The 21,028-nt window shown below is 38.1% G+C and overlaps 1 protein-coding gene across 1 annotated transcript in view; it reads right to left on the reverse strand.

Moving 5' to 3' along the window:
* Positions 1–2,103: 2,103 nt before the first annotated feature.
* The window catches only part of GPM6A (glycoprotein M6A), a 57,261-nt gene continuing 38,336 nt past the window's right edge, over positions 2,104–21,028 (reverse strand). The window contains exons 4-7 of the mRNA XM_008708892.2: positions 16,214–16,367; positions 9,641–9,717; positions 9,031–9,096; positions 2,104–4,752 (exon numbers count right to left, since the gene is read on the reverse strand). Of these exons, the coding sequence (XP_008707114.1) occupies positions 4,600–4,752; positions 9,031–9,096; positions 9,641–9,717; positions 16,214–16,367 (450 nt within the window). The 3' untranslated portion in view covers positions 2,104–4,599. The remainder of the gene's footprint in view (positions 4,753–9,030; positions 9,097–9,640; positions 9,718–16,213; positions 16,368–21,028) is intronic.

Consider the following 21,028-nt stretch of genomic DNA (forward strand, 5'->3'; position numbering starts at 1 on the left):
ACCCAAAGAACTTGCCAATTCTAAATGTTTCTTTATTAAAAGCACGGAGGTAGGTCATGTATATTTTTATCGGATCCCGTAAGCGACCCTTCTCTGCCGCATCCACTAACAAATGAACGTCGAAATGGGAATGTTTCCTTGTGATACTTTGTGTAAATCCTTCTGAGAAAAGACTATTGATACTTTCTAGACATGCCAAAAAAGTCCATCAAAGAAATCTGGGGCTTACCTACACACAGTCAGCATCCTACGTGACACACAGACGTACCTGTGCTCCCTCCTTCAAGGCATTCCTTGGATCACAGCCCCTTGCAATCTACATGAAACGGTTCAGAGGGGCTGATTCACAGAGTTGGATCTGTTGTGGGATGCCACCGTTCCCATCAGGGTGGCCCCCCAGAGACAAAAATAATTGTTGAAACAATAAAGAAGCAAATAGATCACACCGCTTTTTAAAAAGCCAGACATCATTCCTGTTTACTAATCAGAGCAGGGATGTTGGGCAACTTAGCGGGATGGGGGATGGGCTCCTCTAGCGCCCCATCCTGGGCTGTTGGGGGAGGAAAGTGTGTTCTATCCTGCAAGGCCTGGAGGGTGAGGGTGTTTGCTCAAGTACATCGAGTTGGGGGGGGGGGCAGACAATGCTGAAGAAAAGAAGAGCTGTGGTCTCTACTGTATTTTGCACTTAAAAGAAATAAAAAAAAAATTTTTGTAGGCTGTTTCTTCTTGGTGTCAGCTTCGGTTTTCATATTTTTTACTTTTCTTTCTAAAAATCTCCCCCCTCTGCAATTTATATCTTCCAATAACCCTATTCTTTTCTTTCTCCCTCTTATTCCAAGTATAATAGCAGGATTACTTGGATCTCCTCTCTTTCCTATTTTGTATTCCCCCAACATTTATTTGTTTTATTTTGTTTGGTGTTTCCTTCTATAGGGGGTTCCACAGGTTAGAAATACAGTTGATTAGGTAAATTTTATTTCATTTTGATATTACTTCATTTAAGATTTTATTTATTTCAGTAATTCATTTAACAATGAACTTAACACTTCAACTTATTGCATTTTCTACGTTCTTTTCAATTTGCAACCATGTTGGATTTTTGTGGAAAAGGGCCAAAGAATCTAAATGATCAAAAAGGTAAAATTACTTTTGTGAGCAGAAACTCAAGGTCCCCGGCTTATTTAAGCCAGTAGGAAGAGGTTCACACGCGAGCTCGCTAGCGGTGTTTTATACACTTGCCTCCAGGGATTTCAGATGATCCGCTACCTGAAAACCTTGCAGGACACTGTTTCTCAAGGTATGACAGCTTAATTCAAGTCCCATCATCTCAGCATATGTAAACTATGGAGTGACTTAAGTGAAATATACTTTAAAACGATAGCTTTCTCTTTTGCCTAAAAGGCAAAAATAAAACAAAAGTCAGGTTTACTTGATCTTTGAGTGAATAAATCAGAATCTGCTATTTCTGAATTTTAATATGAGGAAGTAAACTGATTACACCCACGCCAAAGCTGGCCGACACACAATTTCTTCTCAAAGTGAGTACTTTCCTTAGTCTTCACATTAGCTTTACAATTCCCAAAAGGCTTATATGTCAATTATATCTCAATAAAGCCAGGAGATAAAAAAATTCCCAAAGGGAAATTACTTGCTATAAAGATAAATGTGTGTTTTTACAAACAGAAATGGACTTTTAAGTTTTCAAAAAATATAATTATCCTACAATGATCAGTTTCTTTGAAAAGCATTCTCTTGTGAAATTTTTGTTCACATTGATGATCTTTAACATATAACTCTTTATTTTCTTGTTGCTATGCTAAGAATTTCATAAACCCTGGAAAGAATAAAATTATCATTTAGTAATAATTATTATTAAGCTTAATAATAATTAAATTATTATTTAATACTGGGATTATTTTCTTATTATCTTAAACATGACTTCTTAAAATGTAAGATATTTTGTCCAGATCTGCTTGTAATTACTGTAGATACTTATAACCTAAGTGCCTGGCACTTATAATAATTACTTATAATAATACATAAATAACTGAAGACTAATACAGTTAGTTAGGCCTGGTAAAAGCTAAGATTTTTATTGATCACTGTGTTATTATTTTTAAATTGTCATCACTTCTAGTTTGGCCAGAAAAAATTACAACCCAAACAGACAGTCTGGAAAATATATATATTTTTCATGTAATTGTTCTCACCTTGAAATTTCGAAGCGAACCAAGAAATCATTTTTCTTTCTGAATTGAATTAGTCTTTTTTGTTTCTCTACTAGTTTAGGAAGCTCTAAAGAAAACACAAAACAATAGAAGTTAGGCAAGGGAATAGCATAAGTTGGGAATTGTTATCATTTTGCTAAATTAAATGACCTCCGAAATCTTCACACCTTCGCCCTCCTCCCAGCTCCCTGGCCTGCCTGTGCTGCATGTCCCGTGCAGAATTCTCAGTACAGTGTGAGTTCAGCTCAACTGAGGTAATAAGCATCCTAAAAAGACAGCATCTATTGCATCTGGAAAGAGTGCACACACATAGGAAAGAGGAATAAACAAAACAAAACCAAAAAAAAAAAAAAAACAAACACAAAAAAACACTGCAGAAACTAAGAATAAGTACACAAAGTACACAAGTGTATTTATTACATTTTGCAAGCACTTTGTTCTACATTTCAAAAACGCCACCATCAAGCTGTTGGCACATTTATGTACAAAACAGATTAATTGTAATGCCTGCTACAAAGCACTCTTTGTGAAAATACAAACTCTAATACCAGGAAAAAAAAAGCCAAAAGCATCAACATCATTACATAAGTTTAAAAGACAGTTTTAAAAATCATCACAAACTGTTAAGACACAGAACTGAAACACTATAATATAGAATTTAAAGAAGCCCATTAATACTTTTGCTGAATATCTGTAATACTGCATATATCAGAAAAATGTTGAACCAGTAAGATAATCTATGTGTAAAAAAAAAAAAAAAGAAGCAAAACCCCAAATTGATTAAATAATACTACAGAATGCATAATCATGCCACAGATAACCCTAGTAATACCCCGCTACCTACTACAAGAACTTGTAAAATTACGGATGATGCATGACTAGTCGTTGTACAAAGATTGTTTCACTCATAAATTTTATTAGAAATGCACTTACACTGAGAAAAGATTTCACAATGGTCAAATCAGTGCACAATACTACCTAATTTTTATACACTGACAAAAATGTCTTGTCAGGCTACATCATTTTAAAAGACACTTTACAGCATTCTTGTAGCGTTAGAAATAATCAAAAGAAGAGTCAAGGTTAAAACAAACACCAATTTTGGTCCAGTAATACTGATTGCTTTTTTTTTTTTATTCCTTTGATATAGGTACTTCTTATAAATGATTATGAATGAACATTTGGTTAAAATGACTTACTTCAAAGAAAAACACAGATATATCACTACGCTTGGAAGGGATACATTCTAGAGTGGCCTCTGACCATAGTTTAAAAAACACTACAGGTAAACCAACATGGATTGGAAGGCTGCAAGCAAAGCTATTATATTAATAGAAGCCTTTTCAAATATATCATACACATTGGAGGGATAGTTTACAGAGGTGCAATCCGTTAAAACGTTTTAAAGTAGGTAAAACAACTTCGGAGGGGTTACTGTGCTTATTTTTTTCATATACCACCTTCATAAAGGTAATTAATGTTCCACATTAGCATATTAAAAGTTCCAATCCAGCCACTGCTTAAATCACAAAGAGATCATTCTCCAATAGTTCACAGTAGTTATTTCCATTAAAATTGTCTCTATACTAAGCTTTAAAAGGTAAGTCTGGTGTCACAATCTTAAAAAGGCAACTAGCCATGCAATAGCATCACTGTTTCTACGTGCTCACAACATAAACATGAGTAATCGGAGAGAAATACCTTTTAAGTACATCAAGAAAAAAATACAATGTTAACAAAGATAAGAAGCACTTTTTTTTTTTTTTCAAACCTACTCTTACAAATTTAGAAATTGCACCTTAGATTAATGAGAACATGAACCAGGGCCTGTCGTTAACGTGGCCACTGATCTCCAGACGGGATTTCCAGATTTCAAGAAGAATTATCACGATACCATCTCTGTCTATTGTTCATAATGTACAATGGTCCCTTTGAAGGTTACCTGTAGTTAAACTAGTTACCGAAATCAAAACTAAAAAGTATAAAAAGCTATTTTTCTTTTCAAAACATAAGAAATAATGCAAAAGGTGTTATGTATTAACACATGGGAAGTGATTAAAAATCAAATAATTCTCTGCATTTGACAATGTCAGTATCTTCAATCTTACAGAATTATTAAATGAGTTTGAGAAATTTAAAAAAAGGAAGAGGCTGGATAGGAGCTTGTAGAAGAGATCTGATCACACCAATTTAACAAATTAGGAAATTAAGTGCTAAACAGCAAGGAATTGTGTTCAGGTGATTCATAAGTCACCCTACATATCACTGATGAGAAGCACTTCCATTTTTGTTTGCAAAAGGTTGGATGGTTGGATGGCCCTTAGTTAAACACCAATGCATCGGAAAGGCGGGAAGGACAGGAAGGGTTTGTTTATGTGTACGCGTTGAGCCGCTCTTTGGAGCGAGTAGAGTGGATGTCATGAAGCTCTTGCTCCTCCTTCGACTTGATGTCCTCGTATTTCTGCATTCGGCAGGCATCTTTCACATAAGCCCAGTTGGCAGACAGAACCATAAGGTAGTGAACCTAATCAAAGACAGAGATAATTTATACTGGAAGCCTGTTCAGTGTCTCCATTACACCCTGCTATCAGGAAAGAAATATTCAAATTGTATGCTTATGTAGGATATGTGCACTAGCAAGAGGGACCCCAAATCTCTGTGATTGTAATAGGAACAACATAAATATGTTATTCCTTCTCACGTCTCCGACTATGATGGCATCTTCTCAGCTCCCTTTCTTTCAGAATCTCTTTCTCTCCTTCTTTTTCGAGTCTGGAGCAGCCAAGATTGATTCTTAATCCTCATGTGATGTTTTCTGTCCGTTTTGCCCTCACGTACCCAAACCAAAAGGCTATACATTTCATCTATGTTTCCCCATCCGTAACAGAAAATGGTCTCTTACACTGTTTGAGTCTAGACAACTCTGAATTAATGGGAGTATATATTATTGCCTGCTCCACAACAGAAAGAGGGATCATGGAAACCCCAACATAAATCTGTGGATTTAACTGTCAAGTTAATTTTCCATAATTTTGCCGTTTCCTTTGGATTGTAAACTATAAGAGGGCAAGTATTGTGTCATCTGGATTTTGTATGTTTGCATACATTCACAATAGCTAGAAGGGTGTCATGTTCACAGAGGAAGTTTCTGATCTGTCTTGAGTAACATAGTTACTTAAGTAATGAAGTTCCTGATTGGACTTGAATGCACTCGGCTATGAGATCACTTGTTTCTTTTTCTCTCATTCCCTCACTCCTGGTCCATAGAGAGAGATAAAGCAGTTTTCCAAATGATGACTTTTGATGGGTGAATGTGAAATAGAGACTAAGTTGTTAATTATTTACTTGATCTGAGTTTTAAACAGTGGGTAATATTTTTATCCATAATTTAGTAAAATAGAACACTAACATTTTGATTAGCCAAGAGTACCTTGAAAGACAGGAGGTAGGTTGGTTTTAGAAAAGGACAGACAGACGTCAAGAACACATAGTCAATTCTAAATGGAGACTGTTGTGATACGTTAAGGTACTCAACAGGCAGTAGGAAAAAAAATGACAATTTTGACACGGCAGTATGGGAAAAGATGCATACCAATAAGAATTTTCAGAATGTTCTGTTTCCTCTGAAATTCTGCATTTTGTGTAGTGGAAATTGTAAGCCACATGCAAGCAAGAGCTGAGAGCTGAGTTATATTCTTGTCCTCTGTCATTGTCGTAGTGAAGGCTTCATCACTACATACATAGGGACTGAGCAGAGGTTATACGCATGACCAGATTCACATGGCACCTTGCCGAGTTGCTCGGAAGAGATCAAGTGCTGTGGAGAGTGTTTAGCAAGTAGTGGGTACTCAAAATACGTTTTGCATGAATGAATATATTTTTAGATGTACAAAAACCTTCCTTTTAAAGTCTGAGAAAATATAACCCCTAACTTATTATTAAATATGTCTGAGTGAGATACTGAAAAGAGCTTCAGCATCATTCTAGTCAGAAACGGGCACTTTCCAGATCTTCAGACATTTCCTCTGGCCTTAGGGGGACACCAGCTGCCAGGCTCATTAGTGTCAGGTGGACAGCGGTCCCTGGAACCTGGCGCAATGCCAAGTGGACCCCTTTTGTCAGCATCTACAGAACTTCCTAACACCTCTGAAAAATCATATGGAGTAGATCACATTAGTCCTAGTACAAATTCTTACCATTTTTGCCTTAAATTACAGATGATGTTTTAAATATTTTGGTAGAGAAGGATTTATCTCAATTTTCTCATCCCTAATATGGAAATAATGATGGTAGTCTACTTTGAATGTTGAAGGAGTTGGTGATGAGGTTAACGACAGTGTCTACATTATGACTATTGACTGTATTTTGGTCCTTAAGCATTTGGTGGTGCTTTCAACAAAGCAAGGGTTAAAGAAATATTAGCAAATAACAGTACTATTGGTACTAATATTAGTACCAGGAACAGAAGCAGTAATTATTGTTATATTATCCCTGTCTCCTAAAAACTTAACTATTATCAGAGCTAACGAATCGGAAATACCGATGTCAATCAGTAGTTAGATGTTATTTATTTCTTAAGGAATTTATGCTGTGTGTATATTTAGATATCCAAAAGGTAATATTCTAATCTCTTGTACTTTGAAATAAAATTTATTTATAACTTAGTATCTGAGTTTATGCAAAGCATAGATTCCTTAAGAAATACATAGCATCTGAATTTCTATTAAGATCTTTTTGATAATAGAATCATTTCAGAGTAAGCATTTTTAGGGACATTTAAATACATTATTCATTTACGCAGGTACTTTTCACTAATGTATGCCTAAAGGCAGACATTTTTACACAGAGTTTTACACACATATGTAGCAAATGCGAACGTATGCTTTATTACACACCTCTTCACAAAAAGTGCTTTGATAGACCTCTTATACATGAGTGCATATTGCTTGAACAAACACAAGTCCCTAATTATCCATCGCACAGGAAAGTGTGTATGGACAAATGTTTCCTCTTATCTCACAGCCAGGCTGGGTGCTGCTTGGGATCATGAGAGCTTGGAACATCACTGCCCAGAACATGTAATGCTTCTCCGGGGCATATTTTAGCACAGATTTTAGGCTGACAATATAATGCCTTTGCTTATTGTCTTATTGTGACCCCTCAGATTAATTAGCCAGCATGATCTTATTAAGCACCTCATATTCTGAAATAAAATGCCTATGTATATAGGAGTTTATACCCTCAATCTGAAATGTTGAGGAATTAGCATGATACTAAATCAGCAAAATATCTGAAAACTTACTTTAGCACTGACATAGTCATTTCTGTTATTTTAAAATCAATTTTAGTGAAACAATCAAATCTTGATATGTAAGTTTTTAAGTCACTAAAAAATAACTCGTCTGAAATGGCTCATTAGTAACTTATCACTGATTATTCCTAGTTTCATTCTTTTTTTTTTTTAAGATTTTATTTATTTATTTATTTTGAGAGCAGGGGTAGGGGAGAGGGAGAGGAGAGAAGTCTCAAGCAGCTCCCCATTGAGCATGTAGCCAGCCCTACGTGGGGCTGGATCCCACCCCCTGAGATCATGACCCAAGAGGAAATCAAGAGTTGGATGCTTAACAGACTGAGCCACCCAGGTACTCTCCTAGTTTTACTCTTTTTTTTTTTTTTTAAGATTTTATTTATTTATTTGACAGAGACAGCCAGCAAGAGAGGGAACACAAGCAGGGGGAGTGGGAGAGGAAGAAGCAGGCTCATAGCGGAGGAGCCTGATGTGGGGCTTGATCCCACAACCCCAGGATCATGCCCTGAGCTGAAGGCAGACACTTAACCACTGTGCCACCCAGGCGCCCCCTAGTTTTACTCTTTGACAAGAGAGAAAACACACTTATTTTTTCAAAAGTGTTCCTTTCACCAACACATTGGACATTGTATTGGCACTTGAAGGAAAGGAATTAAATAAACCTGAATTAATTCATCATTTTTGCATATTGAATTGGCTAGAATATTTGTGAGGTTACTGGGAAGAACTCTGTACTACTTCACTTTTGTATTATTACTTTGTATACTAGGATGCAAAACTAAGGACTGGAAGACCTTGGCTGCGAAAACTATTACGGATGCTCCAAGTATTTGTCCAAGGTCGGTCTTTGGTAGTCCAGTGAGCAAACCGCACTTCACAGTGAGTTACCGAGGAAGAGACGGAATCTGGAACATTGCAGGCCCTCAAGACTCAGTAAAAAGCCTGACTTGAAAAACTTGTTCTTAACAAAATTAGATATCAAAGAAATGACAGGAAACTATTGATGTCTGTGTTAAGAAGAATAAATTAATCCTTTTTCCATAAGTGTCTCACTATGGCTTTTTTATGTCCTTAAATAAGGAGGAGAAAAGGATGATGTCAGTTAAAGAACTGATTAGATTACCTAGACTATCACACTGATACAGACCTCTATGATCCAGAGACGATTTCTTTACCTTAATAGTGATCTAATATCTGAAACACGAATGAATTTACGTATTTCTGTTAATGTTACTGATATAACTGTTCTAATCCTTAAACTGCTTACTGAATGTTATCTCTATTGTAACGATGATACCTTTTCAGGTTAAGCCTTTTTTTTCACTTATTTATTTGCCCACTCCTCTTTGTTCCCCCTGCCCGCCTTTTTTCTACTGATATTAAAATAAATAGGATTCATATGGACTTCAGGATTGGAGATAAATGATCATCTCAACAAGGAAATCGCTTTGTCCTTCAAATCGAAAAACCAAGCCTCAGAGCTTGAGGTCTTACCATAGCAATAACTGCCGCCCCAGCCCCAGCAAGTGCCACAATGAACAAATGGAAGGTCATGTTCAGCTGCAAAGGAAACCACAGAGAATCAAAACACGCGTCAGAGTTACAAGCAGAAGAGTGATCAGGACTACTGCTGCCTTCGAATAAGAACTTTGTACATCTTTAACAAAAGTGCACTTAGGATACATCTCGCACTCAATCCAAAAATATTATTATGGCATCTTTTCTCCTGCAAATTATTTAGGTCTCTGCAAGTGCCTCATTTTAGTATACTTTTATTACAAAGATGAGATCGTCATGAATAAAGATGGTTTTCAGTAATATTATAAGTATATAAGGCTACATTATCTTTTCAAACATAACATTAAAAATGTTCAACATTCTTGAAAATGATAGTTTCTAGAAAAATGTATATTTGTAATCATTTTTATTGAAATAGAGCATCTCATTCATGTTTATTCTCCAGTCCCCCTGCAAAACATCCCTGTGAGTAAAATTAGCTCTGAGACCAAAAGGGGAAAAGTCAGTTTAGATTTAATTATATATTTTTCAACTACCAAAATGAAGATAAAATTCGGACAGCATAAACAGCTTTAAAAACGTTTACCTCAGTGGACTCACACATCCTCAGGAAATTCTCAGAGACGGTGCAAATCTTCTTTTCCTCTCCAATTGTCACAATCCCTACATGTAGAAAATTATAGCTTAGTTTATAAATGTTTTCAAGAGCCCAGAGAGAGAAAAGGAATCTTATGCTGATAAAAACTAAGGAACTTCCATTTTATGCTATAGTATAATGGAAACCTTCTCCATCAGCTTTTATTGCTAGATAATAATTATGACCAGAATTATGAATGGAAGATCAAAACTATTTAGCCCTTAAACAATTTACATTTTCAATCTGAATTCAATTGGACCCAGCTCCCAGAATCTCCAGATTCAACTGTAGCCAGTTGATTGGTTTGGTCCATTAATGCAATGGTGCAGGCATCACAATTATTTTGATAACTATATTCCAGACTGTGCTGAAGTGTGGGTCTAAATTTATTCTGCTGGTACAAAGCTTCTGTTAGTCTATAAAAGCATATTGCCCAAAGGAGTAATTATTCTCTGCTAATACTGAAAACACTGTTATTTGTATGAAAAAAAATTTAAAAACCCTGTAATTTTGCTCATATTCCCCCTTGCTCCAGTTGGCTTACAGACTAACTGCATCAGAATCACCTGGGGAATGCTCAAAAATATGTATTTCTGGACTCCACCGCAGACTTTGAAATCAGAAACTGTGAGTGTTTGCCGGGAGTACTGCATCTTTTTTTTTTTTTTTTTTAAAGATCTTGTTTATTTATTTGACAGAGAGAGAGACAGCCAGCGAGAGAGGGAACACAAGCAGGGGGAGTGGGAGAGGAAGAAGCAGGCTCCCAGTGGAGGAGCCTGATGTGGGGCTCGATCCCAGGACCCTGGAACCATGCCCTGAGCCAAAGGCAGACGCTTAACGACGGAACCACCCAGGCACCCCAGGGAGTATTGCATCTTCTAACAAGCACATACATGCTACAGTGCCATGGATCTTATTTTACAGAAAAGTGATCAAGGTTAGCCTTAAATGGGTCTTGAATTTTGTTTTGAGAACTACTGAAGAATTAAACATATATACATAAAGGGAACCCCCCCCCCCCGAGTTCTGGGTGAACTAGTATCTAAGCTTTTAGCACTGCCTTCTCTTTATTTAATGTTAATATGTGTATCTATTCACATATTCTGGCTTTGAGGTACACCGTCAGCTCTCACTCTATGGAGCTGCTGCCATTCTGCCTTGACAATAGTTTGTGCAATTATTTTCGTTTTAAAGTAATCGACTTGCAGTCCATCGAATGCAGACATGTTTCTCTGTGACCTTTCCTTTCTGCCAAGATGGCGCTAGGAGGGGAGAGGCGAAATAAGAAGCCCCTAAGATGTGTCTCATAAACCATCATTATTGAGAAAGCTTCCTGGTAAATGCCATGCTTCTCCATGCTGAGTCACTACAGACGTCATTCGTGTGGAATACCCAGGCTCCGCACACATTTCCTTACCTGTGTCTTTTTTCACCTTTGCAGCAAAATTCCTCAGAAGCATTGACTATGTTCAACAGTTAGCCATTCCCTTCTTTTCCTTTCTGCTTAAACCTTTTCCACCTTTTCCAGTCAGATTTTGCCTCAACCCCATGGAAACCAGCCATGACCTCCACATAAATAAAACCAAAGATGAGTTCTCCATTCTTTTCCTGGCCAGTTGGCAGTGCTGGAGGCAGCTGCTGACTCCCGCTCCTTCATGTGCTTCTTCATTATGTCCCCAAATCTACGGACTCCTGTTTTTATCTTTTGATTCTCCCAGGTCCCCTCTCTCTAGGACCTCGTTCCTGGGAGCTCCCAGCGCACACACCTCTGCCATCTTTGTCCCCTGCCGATCTCACTGAGTCTCAGAGCTTGCTAGAAATTATCAACAGCTCCTCAAACCCATTCAGCCAGCCCTGTGGCCTCTCTCCTGAAATCAAGACTCATATACCCAATTTCTTACCTTTGACAACTCTGTTTAGATTCCTAATAAGTCTCTAAAAACCAACATCTTCAAAAGCCAACTCTGATCTCCCTTGCCTGCCTCCCTCCCACACAAGCTCTTCTTGTAGGCTCCCCAGCTCATGTGACAGCCAGTCAGTCTTCCCCGTGGTCCCGGCCACAACTGCATTCCTCCTTGGGTCCTCTTTTTCTCTCAATCCCCCATGTCCACCTGTCAAGACATTCTGCAGCCCCTATCTTCAAAGTACAATCAGCACCAGACCACTTCTCCCCATTTCTCTCACTACTACCCCACCTGAGCCACCACTCAGCCACCTCAGGGCTACGACAAGAGTGCCAACCGGCTTCCCTGCTTCTCCTCTTGGGACAGTCAGTTCTCCATATGGCAGCCAGAGCGGTTCATCCACAAGGTAAGGGGGATATTGCTTCTTTTCTGCCCAAACCTGCAAATAGCCTCTACTCCCTTCAGAATAAAAGTCTCTAAATGGATGACGTCCTGCCGTGCAGTCAGCATGGCATTCCATGACTCCCAGACTCCATCCGGATCCGTTCTTCCTGCTTTCTCGTTCTACTTCGGCCACACTGGCCTCTCTGCTGTTTGCTGAAGATGCTAGGCATGGAGCTGCCTTGGTAACTTTGCCTGGATCTTCCCTCCACCATGAATATTCCTGTGACCCTCATATCTTTCCCATAACGGCTATTTGGTGAAGGCTTCCTCCATCACCTTTAAAATATTATAACCGAACCCTTCCATTCGGTCTCCAGTACTCCTGATGTTAAATACATATGTATATAATATATCATCCAGTTTTTATGATATAAATACCATAAACCACACCTATACACATTGCAAGTTAATTATAGTTTGTCAATCCACACCTGTTTAATGTGAAGCTATGAAAATGAGCATCAGGGTATCTAAGATGTGCTGCCGTGCAAATCTGAAAACTTGATTATTTGGATTCGTGTGTCTCTGTCAATGAATGGCCAAACTGGCCTCACTGCAATGAAGCAAACTAGTCAGATTCACTAGTTTTTCTAAATATTGAGTACATTCATACATATTAATTCCACTCGATATAGAAGAGCCCTTAACTAAAATATACGCAGTGACCTTTCCACTTTCTTAAAAACAGGTAACAAGTCAGGATTGTACAAGAGAAGCAGCAAGAACACACTGAAAGGAGAGCAAACAGTAAGAATTTGATTCATCAGAGCTGCAGCCACGAGCTTTCTCTACAGTTTTTTTTTTTTTTAAATGTCATTTAAACTAGTTAAACCGAAGTAATATATTTCTGGCTTTCTAAGAATTGGTTGTGTCTGAACTAGGAAAAACTTGCATCGTGTGCACAGTTCCTATTACTTTCATCGTTAGGGCAATAAAAGCCTCTTGGAGGTTTCAGGCAGTCGAAGCACCAGGGCTCAGGGCATAAATTTCTTACAGAGGAAATTGCAAGCTAGAGGTGGAGGTAAGCAGAAGGAGTAGGTATAATGGTACTATGATCCCTTACAGGGTGGTGGGAAACTAACTCCCTGCTAGGAAATATAAATGCTGAATTTTCAAATAACTTACCATTTACATTACTAATCTTAAAGATGATAGAATACCAGAAGTATCCTTTTGTAGCTTCTCTAGGCTATCCACATTGCTTGGCTCCTGGCCCCTTTCATCCATCTTCAAAGTGAGTCAAATGGCATCTCTCTGTGCATTTCTTCTGAGGTCTATGATCTAAGTGTTTGTCAAATTTTGATTTATTTTATTTTATTTATTTATTTTTTTTTTAAAGATTTTTATTTATTTATTTGACAGAGATAGAGACAGCCAGCGAGAGAGGGAACACAAGTAGGGGGAGTGGGAGAGGAAGAAGCAGGCCCACAGAGGAGGAGCCTGACGTGGGGCTCGATCCCGGAACGCCGGGATCACGCCCTGAGCCGAAGGCAGACGCTTTAACCGCTGTGCCACCCAGGCGCCCCTGATTTATTTTATTTTTTGACATGGAGATTTTGTCTTTCAAAATTGAGCAGTGTTGACACTTAACAGAAGCTCAATAAATATTTGTTGAAGTGAAATTTTACTGAGAAGGGCATTATGGAAATGAGATAAAAGCAAGCTGCTTCTGCCCCAATGTGCGGATGAGCTGGAAGAAAGGGAGGGTTGGTTATAAGACTAAAGGAGCCCCACCTACTCTGGACCACTCTCTCCCTGTGGAGTTTCATCAAATAACCGGGTTTTAACAAAACACAGTTTTAAATTCTGGATCTAGAGGATATTATGGGGGGTCAGTTTTAACATTTTCTGCAACAAATTTACTAAGACAAACCCCTCATTCATTCAATGTCATTAAATTGCTGTGCCTATAATTGAAGGACAACAGAAATAATTACCAAAGCATTAAAAAAATTAAAATTGCTCATCAAATTATTTCATGACTCATTTTGAAAAATGGCAGACCCTAATAGGACAAACCATCTTTAAGTTCCCCAACTGTAGGAGCTGCATAATGTCTCTGCTTGCCATTCGGTCTGTATCACATGGATGCATTCATCACATGCAGGGGAATGAACAAGGAGATGCAAGTAGGGACTAAGCAGGTGTCCCAACCGTTAGAGGACCAGAGTCCCATGATGCGGTTCAAAGACCTTGATCCTCTAAGAGCAAAGATATCATCTAGATGTAATGAGACAACTTAGCAAAATAAGGGAAATCGCTTTATAGCATATTCTTATCTACTCAATCACTTTTTTGATGACATTAGTAAATGTCTGTACTGATCATAGTCCAGGCTTGGGGGGAGTGTCCTTTTCTATGCTGATGCCCCTTGATAACTTGATTGTGAACGCACATTCACGATTCTTATTGAGGGCGTATAATCCGGAAGGCAAATAAATACCATCCAGGCAGTAGATTCCATATAGAGGGCAAACAGAAAGACTTAATATCTGATGTAAAAGGTTGCATGGTGTCTCTTCCACATCACGGAGAAAAGTTAAATTAGAATAAATCTTGATAACTTTGTTGTAAACAGTGCTAAGATTCAAAGGGCAGCTTTAATTCTAGTCATGGTTTACACCTATTATAAGTGTGTCCCATACAGTATCTGGACACACTGTACTACAAAAATTGCTTGTTTATCTGAAATTGAAACTTCACTAGGTGGCTCGTATTTTAGCTAGCAACCCTGTCTGAGACACATCTCTTCCAATTTCCACTTTTCAGATCAGCAGAACAGGAGGAAGACATTGAAAGGGAGGAACTGAAGTCAGAGTTATGTTTTGCAAACAGCTGTTCTCTCATGACCTCCAACAGCTGTTGCCAACGCTTTCTCTTCCTGTGTGTATGTGGGACATGATTCCAAGACTGAAACCTCTCCAGTGGAAGAGCTGTCCATGTTCCCTCTGTGGTCTTCTTGCCAAGAACTTTATCCACAGAGCAGCCCTGCTTTTTATCAGGATCAGGCAAAGGAGGCTTAGGGCTCCAGCTTATGGGATGGAGAGGCTACAGCTTTGGAGCGTGCCACTGGCTGGTGTTGGACTGTTTCACTCTACCCCACAATCCACCTACAGCATCCTCACCGAGCCCCATGGTCTGCAGACACCACCTAGTGAAATGTTCTCCACTTTCCTGAAGTATCAGGAAACCTCATTAGAGAAAATCATAGGGCGCATTCCCAGATGTTCATGGGGTAGATTGTAATAGCAAGTCTGTGGGGGGAAAAATCCACTCAAACACATGGATCTCCGTATCTTTTGTAAATTTTGTAGCTCCCATTTTTTTTTTTTTTTTAACAAATGATGGATGGAACAGAATTCCGAACAGGTTGGGTGAGATTAGATCCACTTCTTTGCATTTGTCTATCAGCAGTACTTGCAAGCTGATCTGTAATTACCACAGACTCTGAAACAAGACTGTTGGGGTTTGAATCCTGGCTCTGTCACTTCCTAGCTGTATAATCTTGGGCAACTCATTTAAGCTCTCTGTGTCATTTATAAAAAGAATAATAGAGTCCACCACACAGAATTATTGTAAGGATCAAACAAGTCAACGTGGACAAAACAATTAGAATAGGGTCCGTGTATCACAAGCCCACAGACACATAAGAAACTATTTTTATCACGTGAGGTTTTAGCCCTAAACAAAAATAACCAAAGAGGGCTGCTGATCGGTTTAACATTCTTTGATTTTGTTACTATAAAATGCTAAGTTCTGGTAGCCAGTGAAGTACATACTTCTTAGGCGATCTTCATACTAGACCTCACAAACTGTATAGTTTGTCATGGAAGAATAAGAGTAGATACAAGCATCATAGCAAGTCTGGACAAGCGCAAAGGAATCGGGACAAGGACATCACAATTTCATCTTGCCAATACCAGGAAATACAACCTGGTAGTCTGTTCAAACACACATGTTTGTAGATTCATGCTATGAGATCAACCTCCAATATTCTTCAATTCCTACATATTTAAACTTAAAAAAGGATGTCTTAAAAGGGAATACTCTAATACATTTCTCAAGTATCCATTTCTCGTCAAGTCGTGATGGTTCCAACATGATCGGGATATTTCAGAGGCAGTCATTGAGGTCAAACAGCACGAGGTCTCGTTTTAGTTAGAGATCCACCTACCAAACTGACGAAGGTCCAAGCAGAGATTGGCTCCCTCGACTAAGGTCGTGTTTCGGCAAATGGTCCACAGATTGAAGTACATGTAGACGGGCAGGGAGGTGAAAGCCGTGACCCCCAGCCAGGCCAGCATGAAAAGGTATGTCAGCATAATAAACTGCAACAGAGAAAAAGCCGAGAGAGAAAACATGTAATCTACTGGAGAAGAAGAATTTTGCGACTAATTTACAAAACCTCATTTGAAGTGTTAAGTGCCCTCTTGCGCAGCTCGTGATCACGACACTGTGGGAAGCGCACCGCGGAAAGCTGGGAGGTGCTGAATAACATGGCTTCTGTTTAGAACCTGCTGGAAACCCTCCTCAGGGCAGAGGCGCCTGCCAACAAAGGAAGGAAGAATCCACCAGTGTCTTAATGTCTGTTTTGTTCGCGTATTTGTCTCAAAAATCTCACCTCACATTTTTTTTTTAGACTTTAGAAAACAGTAACTGGTATATGTACAGGGGATTCTGCAAAGTTCAAACTTTGTCAATCAATTTATGTTACAACTAAAAGAGCACCATTCGTACCATAAATATGGGAGCTACTCAGGCAGGCTTACATTTAAATTATAAATGTGGTAATTCTCAAGTCGTTTTAGTATTAGTGATCTTAGTGTGTACTTCTCCTTTTCAGTGATTTCTATCAACTTTAAATCTGAAGTCTTCTTTCTTGATTATTAATTTTATTCTTGCTATAGAATCATAATAAAATGTGGTTTTAAGTTTAAAATAAAAAAATTTTTTACTTATTTCAGAAATATTTTTAGTATTTATAAAATGAAGAAAAAGGCTGTTCAAGTGCCCAGATACAGTTGAACAAGAGACTTAATGGATTTTTAGTTGAGGCATAAAGTAAAAGATGGTGCATAATAATAAATAAAATTAATTAATTAAATTAAATAAATAAATTAATTAAAAGACAGATGCATACATTGGTGGATGGATGAAGAGCTAAAAAATAGATGTATTCATGTTGCTTCAGATTACTGATCAATGACTTAATCCATATTATCTACATATAAAATTATCTCCATAAATATATACTTTGAATTGCCTAAGCTAACACTTGTATTAACAACTGTATTTCAGAGGTAACTGAAAAAGAACAGGTGTAAGTCACAATACCCTGAGGTTTAAGTGCAGGCTTGAATGTACACGTGGATACAAATTGATTATATTTCTCAATGCAAGTTATGTGTCACTGGATCATTAGCATATTTTCCACGATCATAGGACTAATTCATCATATGCGGTGCCCATGTAGATAAACACCAACTAGAAACAGAATGATAGGCAGATAGCCTCACGGGAGTGGCCACATTATTCTATCATGTGGTATTTTTAAATTTAATTTAATTTTTTATTTAAATTCAATTTAATTAACAGGTAGTATATTGTTAGTTACAGAGGTAGAATTTAGTGATTCATCAGTTGCATGTAATACCCAGTGCTCATTCTATCAAGTGCCCACCTTAATGTTCATCACCCAGTTACCCCATCCCCCCACCCACCACCCCTCCAGCAACCCGAAATTTGTTTCCTATAGTTAAGAGTTTCTTATGGTTTGTCTCTCTCTCTCTGTTTTCGTCTTATTTTTTCCTTCCCTTCCCCTATGTCACATGGCATTAATGAATCATACTCAAATATCAGAGACCGAAATCAAGATTATCCCTGAAAAGTAGCTAAGGAAGAAAACCACTAACTGTAGGAATTGTTCTGCTACAATATCTGGTTCTTCTCATTTGAATCCTGTATCTGTGAGTATGACTACAGCCTTCTGGGCCATCACTCATGTCCCCGACCATAGGATTAGCAAGTCATCTTGCAGCAAAACACGGTAAACATGAAAGAAGAAAAAAGCCAGGAGAGTTTTTAGAACTACATTTTTGCCCATTCTTCAATGGTTGATTCATACATTTATTCATTCCTTCAATCCATAAATACTATATTAGCAACCATCGTGCATTAGTTTGTGCTCTATGTCCTGCTGATGCACAGGTGGGGAACTCAATTTTCTTTTCTTTTTTTTTTTTAATTTTATTTATTTATTTGACAGAGAGAGAGCAGGAGAGAGCACAAGCAGGGGGAATAGCAGAGGGAGAGGGAGAAGCAGGCTTCCCGCTGAATAGGGAGCCCAATGTGGGGCTCAATCCCAGGACCCTGGAATCATGATGATTTGAAGGCAGGTGCTTAACTGACTGAGCCACCCAGGCATCCTGGGAACTCAGTTTTCTGACTGCAAGGAACATCCAGCTTGGTGGACCTCATACTCATACTAAGCGAGACACCCTCCCAGGTAACTCACACAGCAGTATGCTTTCTCAATCTTCAGCTTTGTTGTTTATGATTATATTTTGTACATGTCCCCCAAAGGGATATAATTTTACTTCCCTTTCTTTCTCCCAACCCAACTACCCTTAACTCTATCTGCAAATCAAAACTGGAAGTTGGAAAGAGATGTGTTCTGTTTGTATATGCCTTTCTGTGTGTACCTGATGATGATGTAAATTTGCATCCTGAGAGAGATCCACTCCAAATTTTATTACCCCTCCTCCCCTTCTTATCTGTGCATGTAGTGTTTTGTGAGTTCACGCACCTTACAGTATGACCTGTTTTAAAAATGGCATCTTCTGAAAGCTTTCCTGATGACCGTGATGTATTTATATAATCAGATTCAGAACATGGGAATGACCAGCACGTGTGAACATTAAGTATAACGGTGAAATTGTAGTTTTTAAAGATTTATTTATTTATTTATTTATTTATTTATTTAAGAGAGAGTGCACTCATGTGAGCGAGTGGGGAGACGGGCAGAGGAGGAGGGAGAGAGAATCTGAAGCAGACTCCACGCTCAGCATGGAGCCCGACATGGAGCTTGACACCACGACTGCAAGATCATGATCTGAGCCGAAACCAAGAATTGGACACTTAACCGACTGAGCCACCCAGGTGTCCCTGAAATTGTATTTTTAATCCTTTAAACATACTCTATTAGCTAATGCACCAATAGGATTCTATTTGAAAGTGTCTGAAATGTAGTCCTTGTACACCAAAGGCTAAGTTTCTACAGACACTTGTTCCCTTCTGAGTTTCAAAGGCACTTTCTAGAAGACTTTTGAAGAGAAACAGTAGTGTATTCTGGCTTAACTTGAACACCTCAAGTCACATTTTCAAAACAACAATACAGAATAAAATAAATATGTGGAATGAAACTAAATCTCTTATTCAACGCTATTAATTCCTTTGGTGATGAATTACAGAGAGACTTTATGGTTTCGGTGAAATCTCAAACAAGTGAAACTCAGTAATTCTCAGAAGACATATACTAAAGTAACACTTTGGAAAAATGGCAAACTTGGTGTCACTGTCCTGTTAGAGCTTGTGCATCTTTATTAAAGTTGTGTTGTGATTAATATAGAAATTACTGGAATTATGAGTAGTAGGGAATTCATATGACAAATAAGAAAAGAGCCAAGATAAAGCCAATGAGACCTGAGGTCAAACCTGTCTCCTATAAACTGGCAAGTGTCATAGGATTTCAGAAATTCAGAACATAATTAAACATATACTTTTTAATAACACTGCTTAATCTCCTCCCAAATTTGACTTCCTGTTAGTCTCTACTCTGCAATACTAATGCTTGGAAAGTGTGAAGAGCCAGCGTCTGTCCTAGCAATGTCCTTGAACTATGATTCGGCAGACATATTTACACCTTGATGTCCAAGATGAAACAAAGCCTGGTCTAAAAATATTAGAAAATAAAACCTGTTGAATATTAACTTCTTTAAATCACCGAAGGAATAGGAGTAAATATCCTTTATTGGCCATTTACTCTTTTAATAGAATTATCTATTTAAAATTAGATAATTTAAATTAGATAAATTAAAATTAGATAATTTAAATAAAATTATCTATATAAATTATAGAATTTTAATAGAAAGTTTAAATCACTTGTAGAATTTTTCGTCTTGCTCAAAAAATACTTAATGAGGGCCTAAGATATGTAAAAGTATGTCTGAAGATTTCTGAGGTCAGAGAAAGCAATAAACACTTCCCCCTTGTTTTTCTCATCAGAGGAATACAAATATTCCATGTGGAAATCTAGACAGTATCTGCTCTTAAAACACACTTGATTATCTATGGTAAACATACTGTGTGACTCTACCAGAGAGAAAGGGAAATATTTCTTGGGTAATCTTTATTCTCTCTCTTTTTTGGGATTGGAATGAAGCAAATGAACAGAGGAAGCTCCCTGGGCAGTGTGGCTGCTGGCTCGGAATTCCTCTGTTCTCATGGCCTCACGCACCCCGTCTAGGTGAGAAAGGTCTGCTAAGCCTCCAAGTATCCATAAGCAAACTTCACATACCAGTACCCACTCACTTCTAACACGGCTAATCTGTACGAGTTGATGAGTCATTTTCCATTCTTTACCATTTTCTATTCTTTGCCCCTATTCTGTCATTGGGTGGAGACGGATTGATTTATCAAGCACCAACATGCCACTCACTGACTGTGTCCCTAACCTAAATGTCACATTTATTTAGCAATAAACGGGGATTTATAGCACATTGATTAAAGGCACGGGCTTTTGAGCTGGATGGAGTCGGGCTGCTCATTATGCTGCTGTGTCTGCCTTTCTAAAATGAGAATACCTGTTAAATTGATCATACGTGATTTAGTGAGGCTGGAATGAGGTAGCACAAAAAAATCATTGAGCATAGAATTGGACTTGTAAGAAGTACAGACAAATATTAGCTATTTTCATACAAGACAGCATTAT

This window comes from Ursus maritimus, unplaced genomic scaffold (assembly GCF_017311325.1).
Source record: "Ursus maritimus isolate PB19 unplaced genomic scaffold, ASM1731132v1 scaffold_28, whole genome shotgun sequence".
Lineage (NCBI taxonomy): Eukaryota > Metazoa > Chordata > Mammalia > Carnivora > Ursidae > Ursus > Ursus maritimus.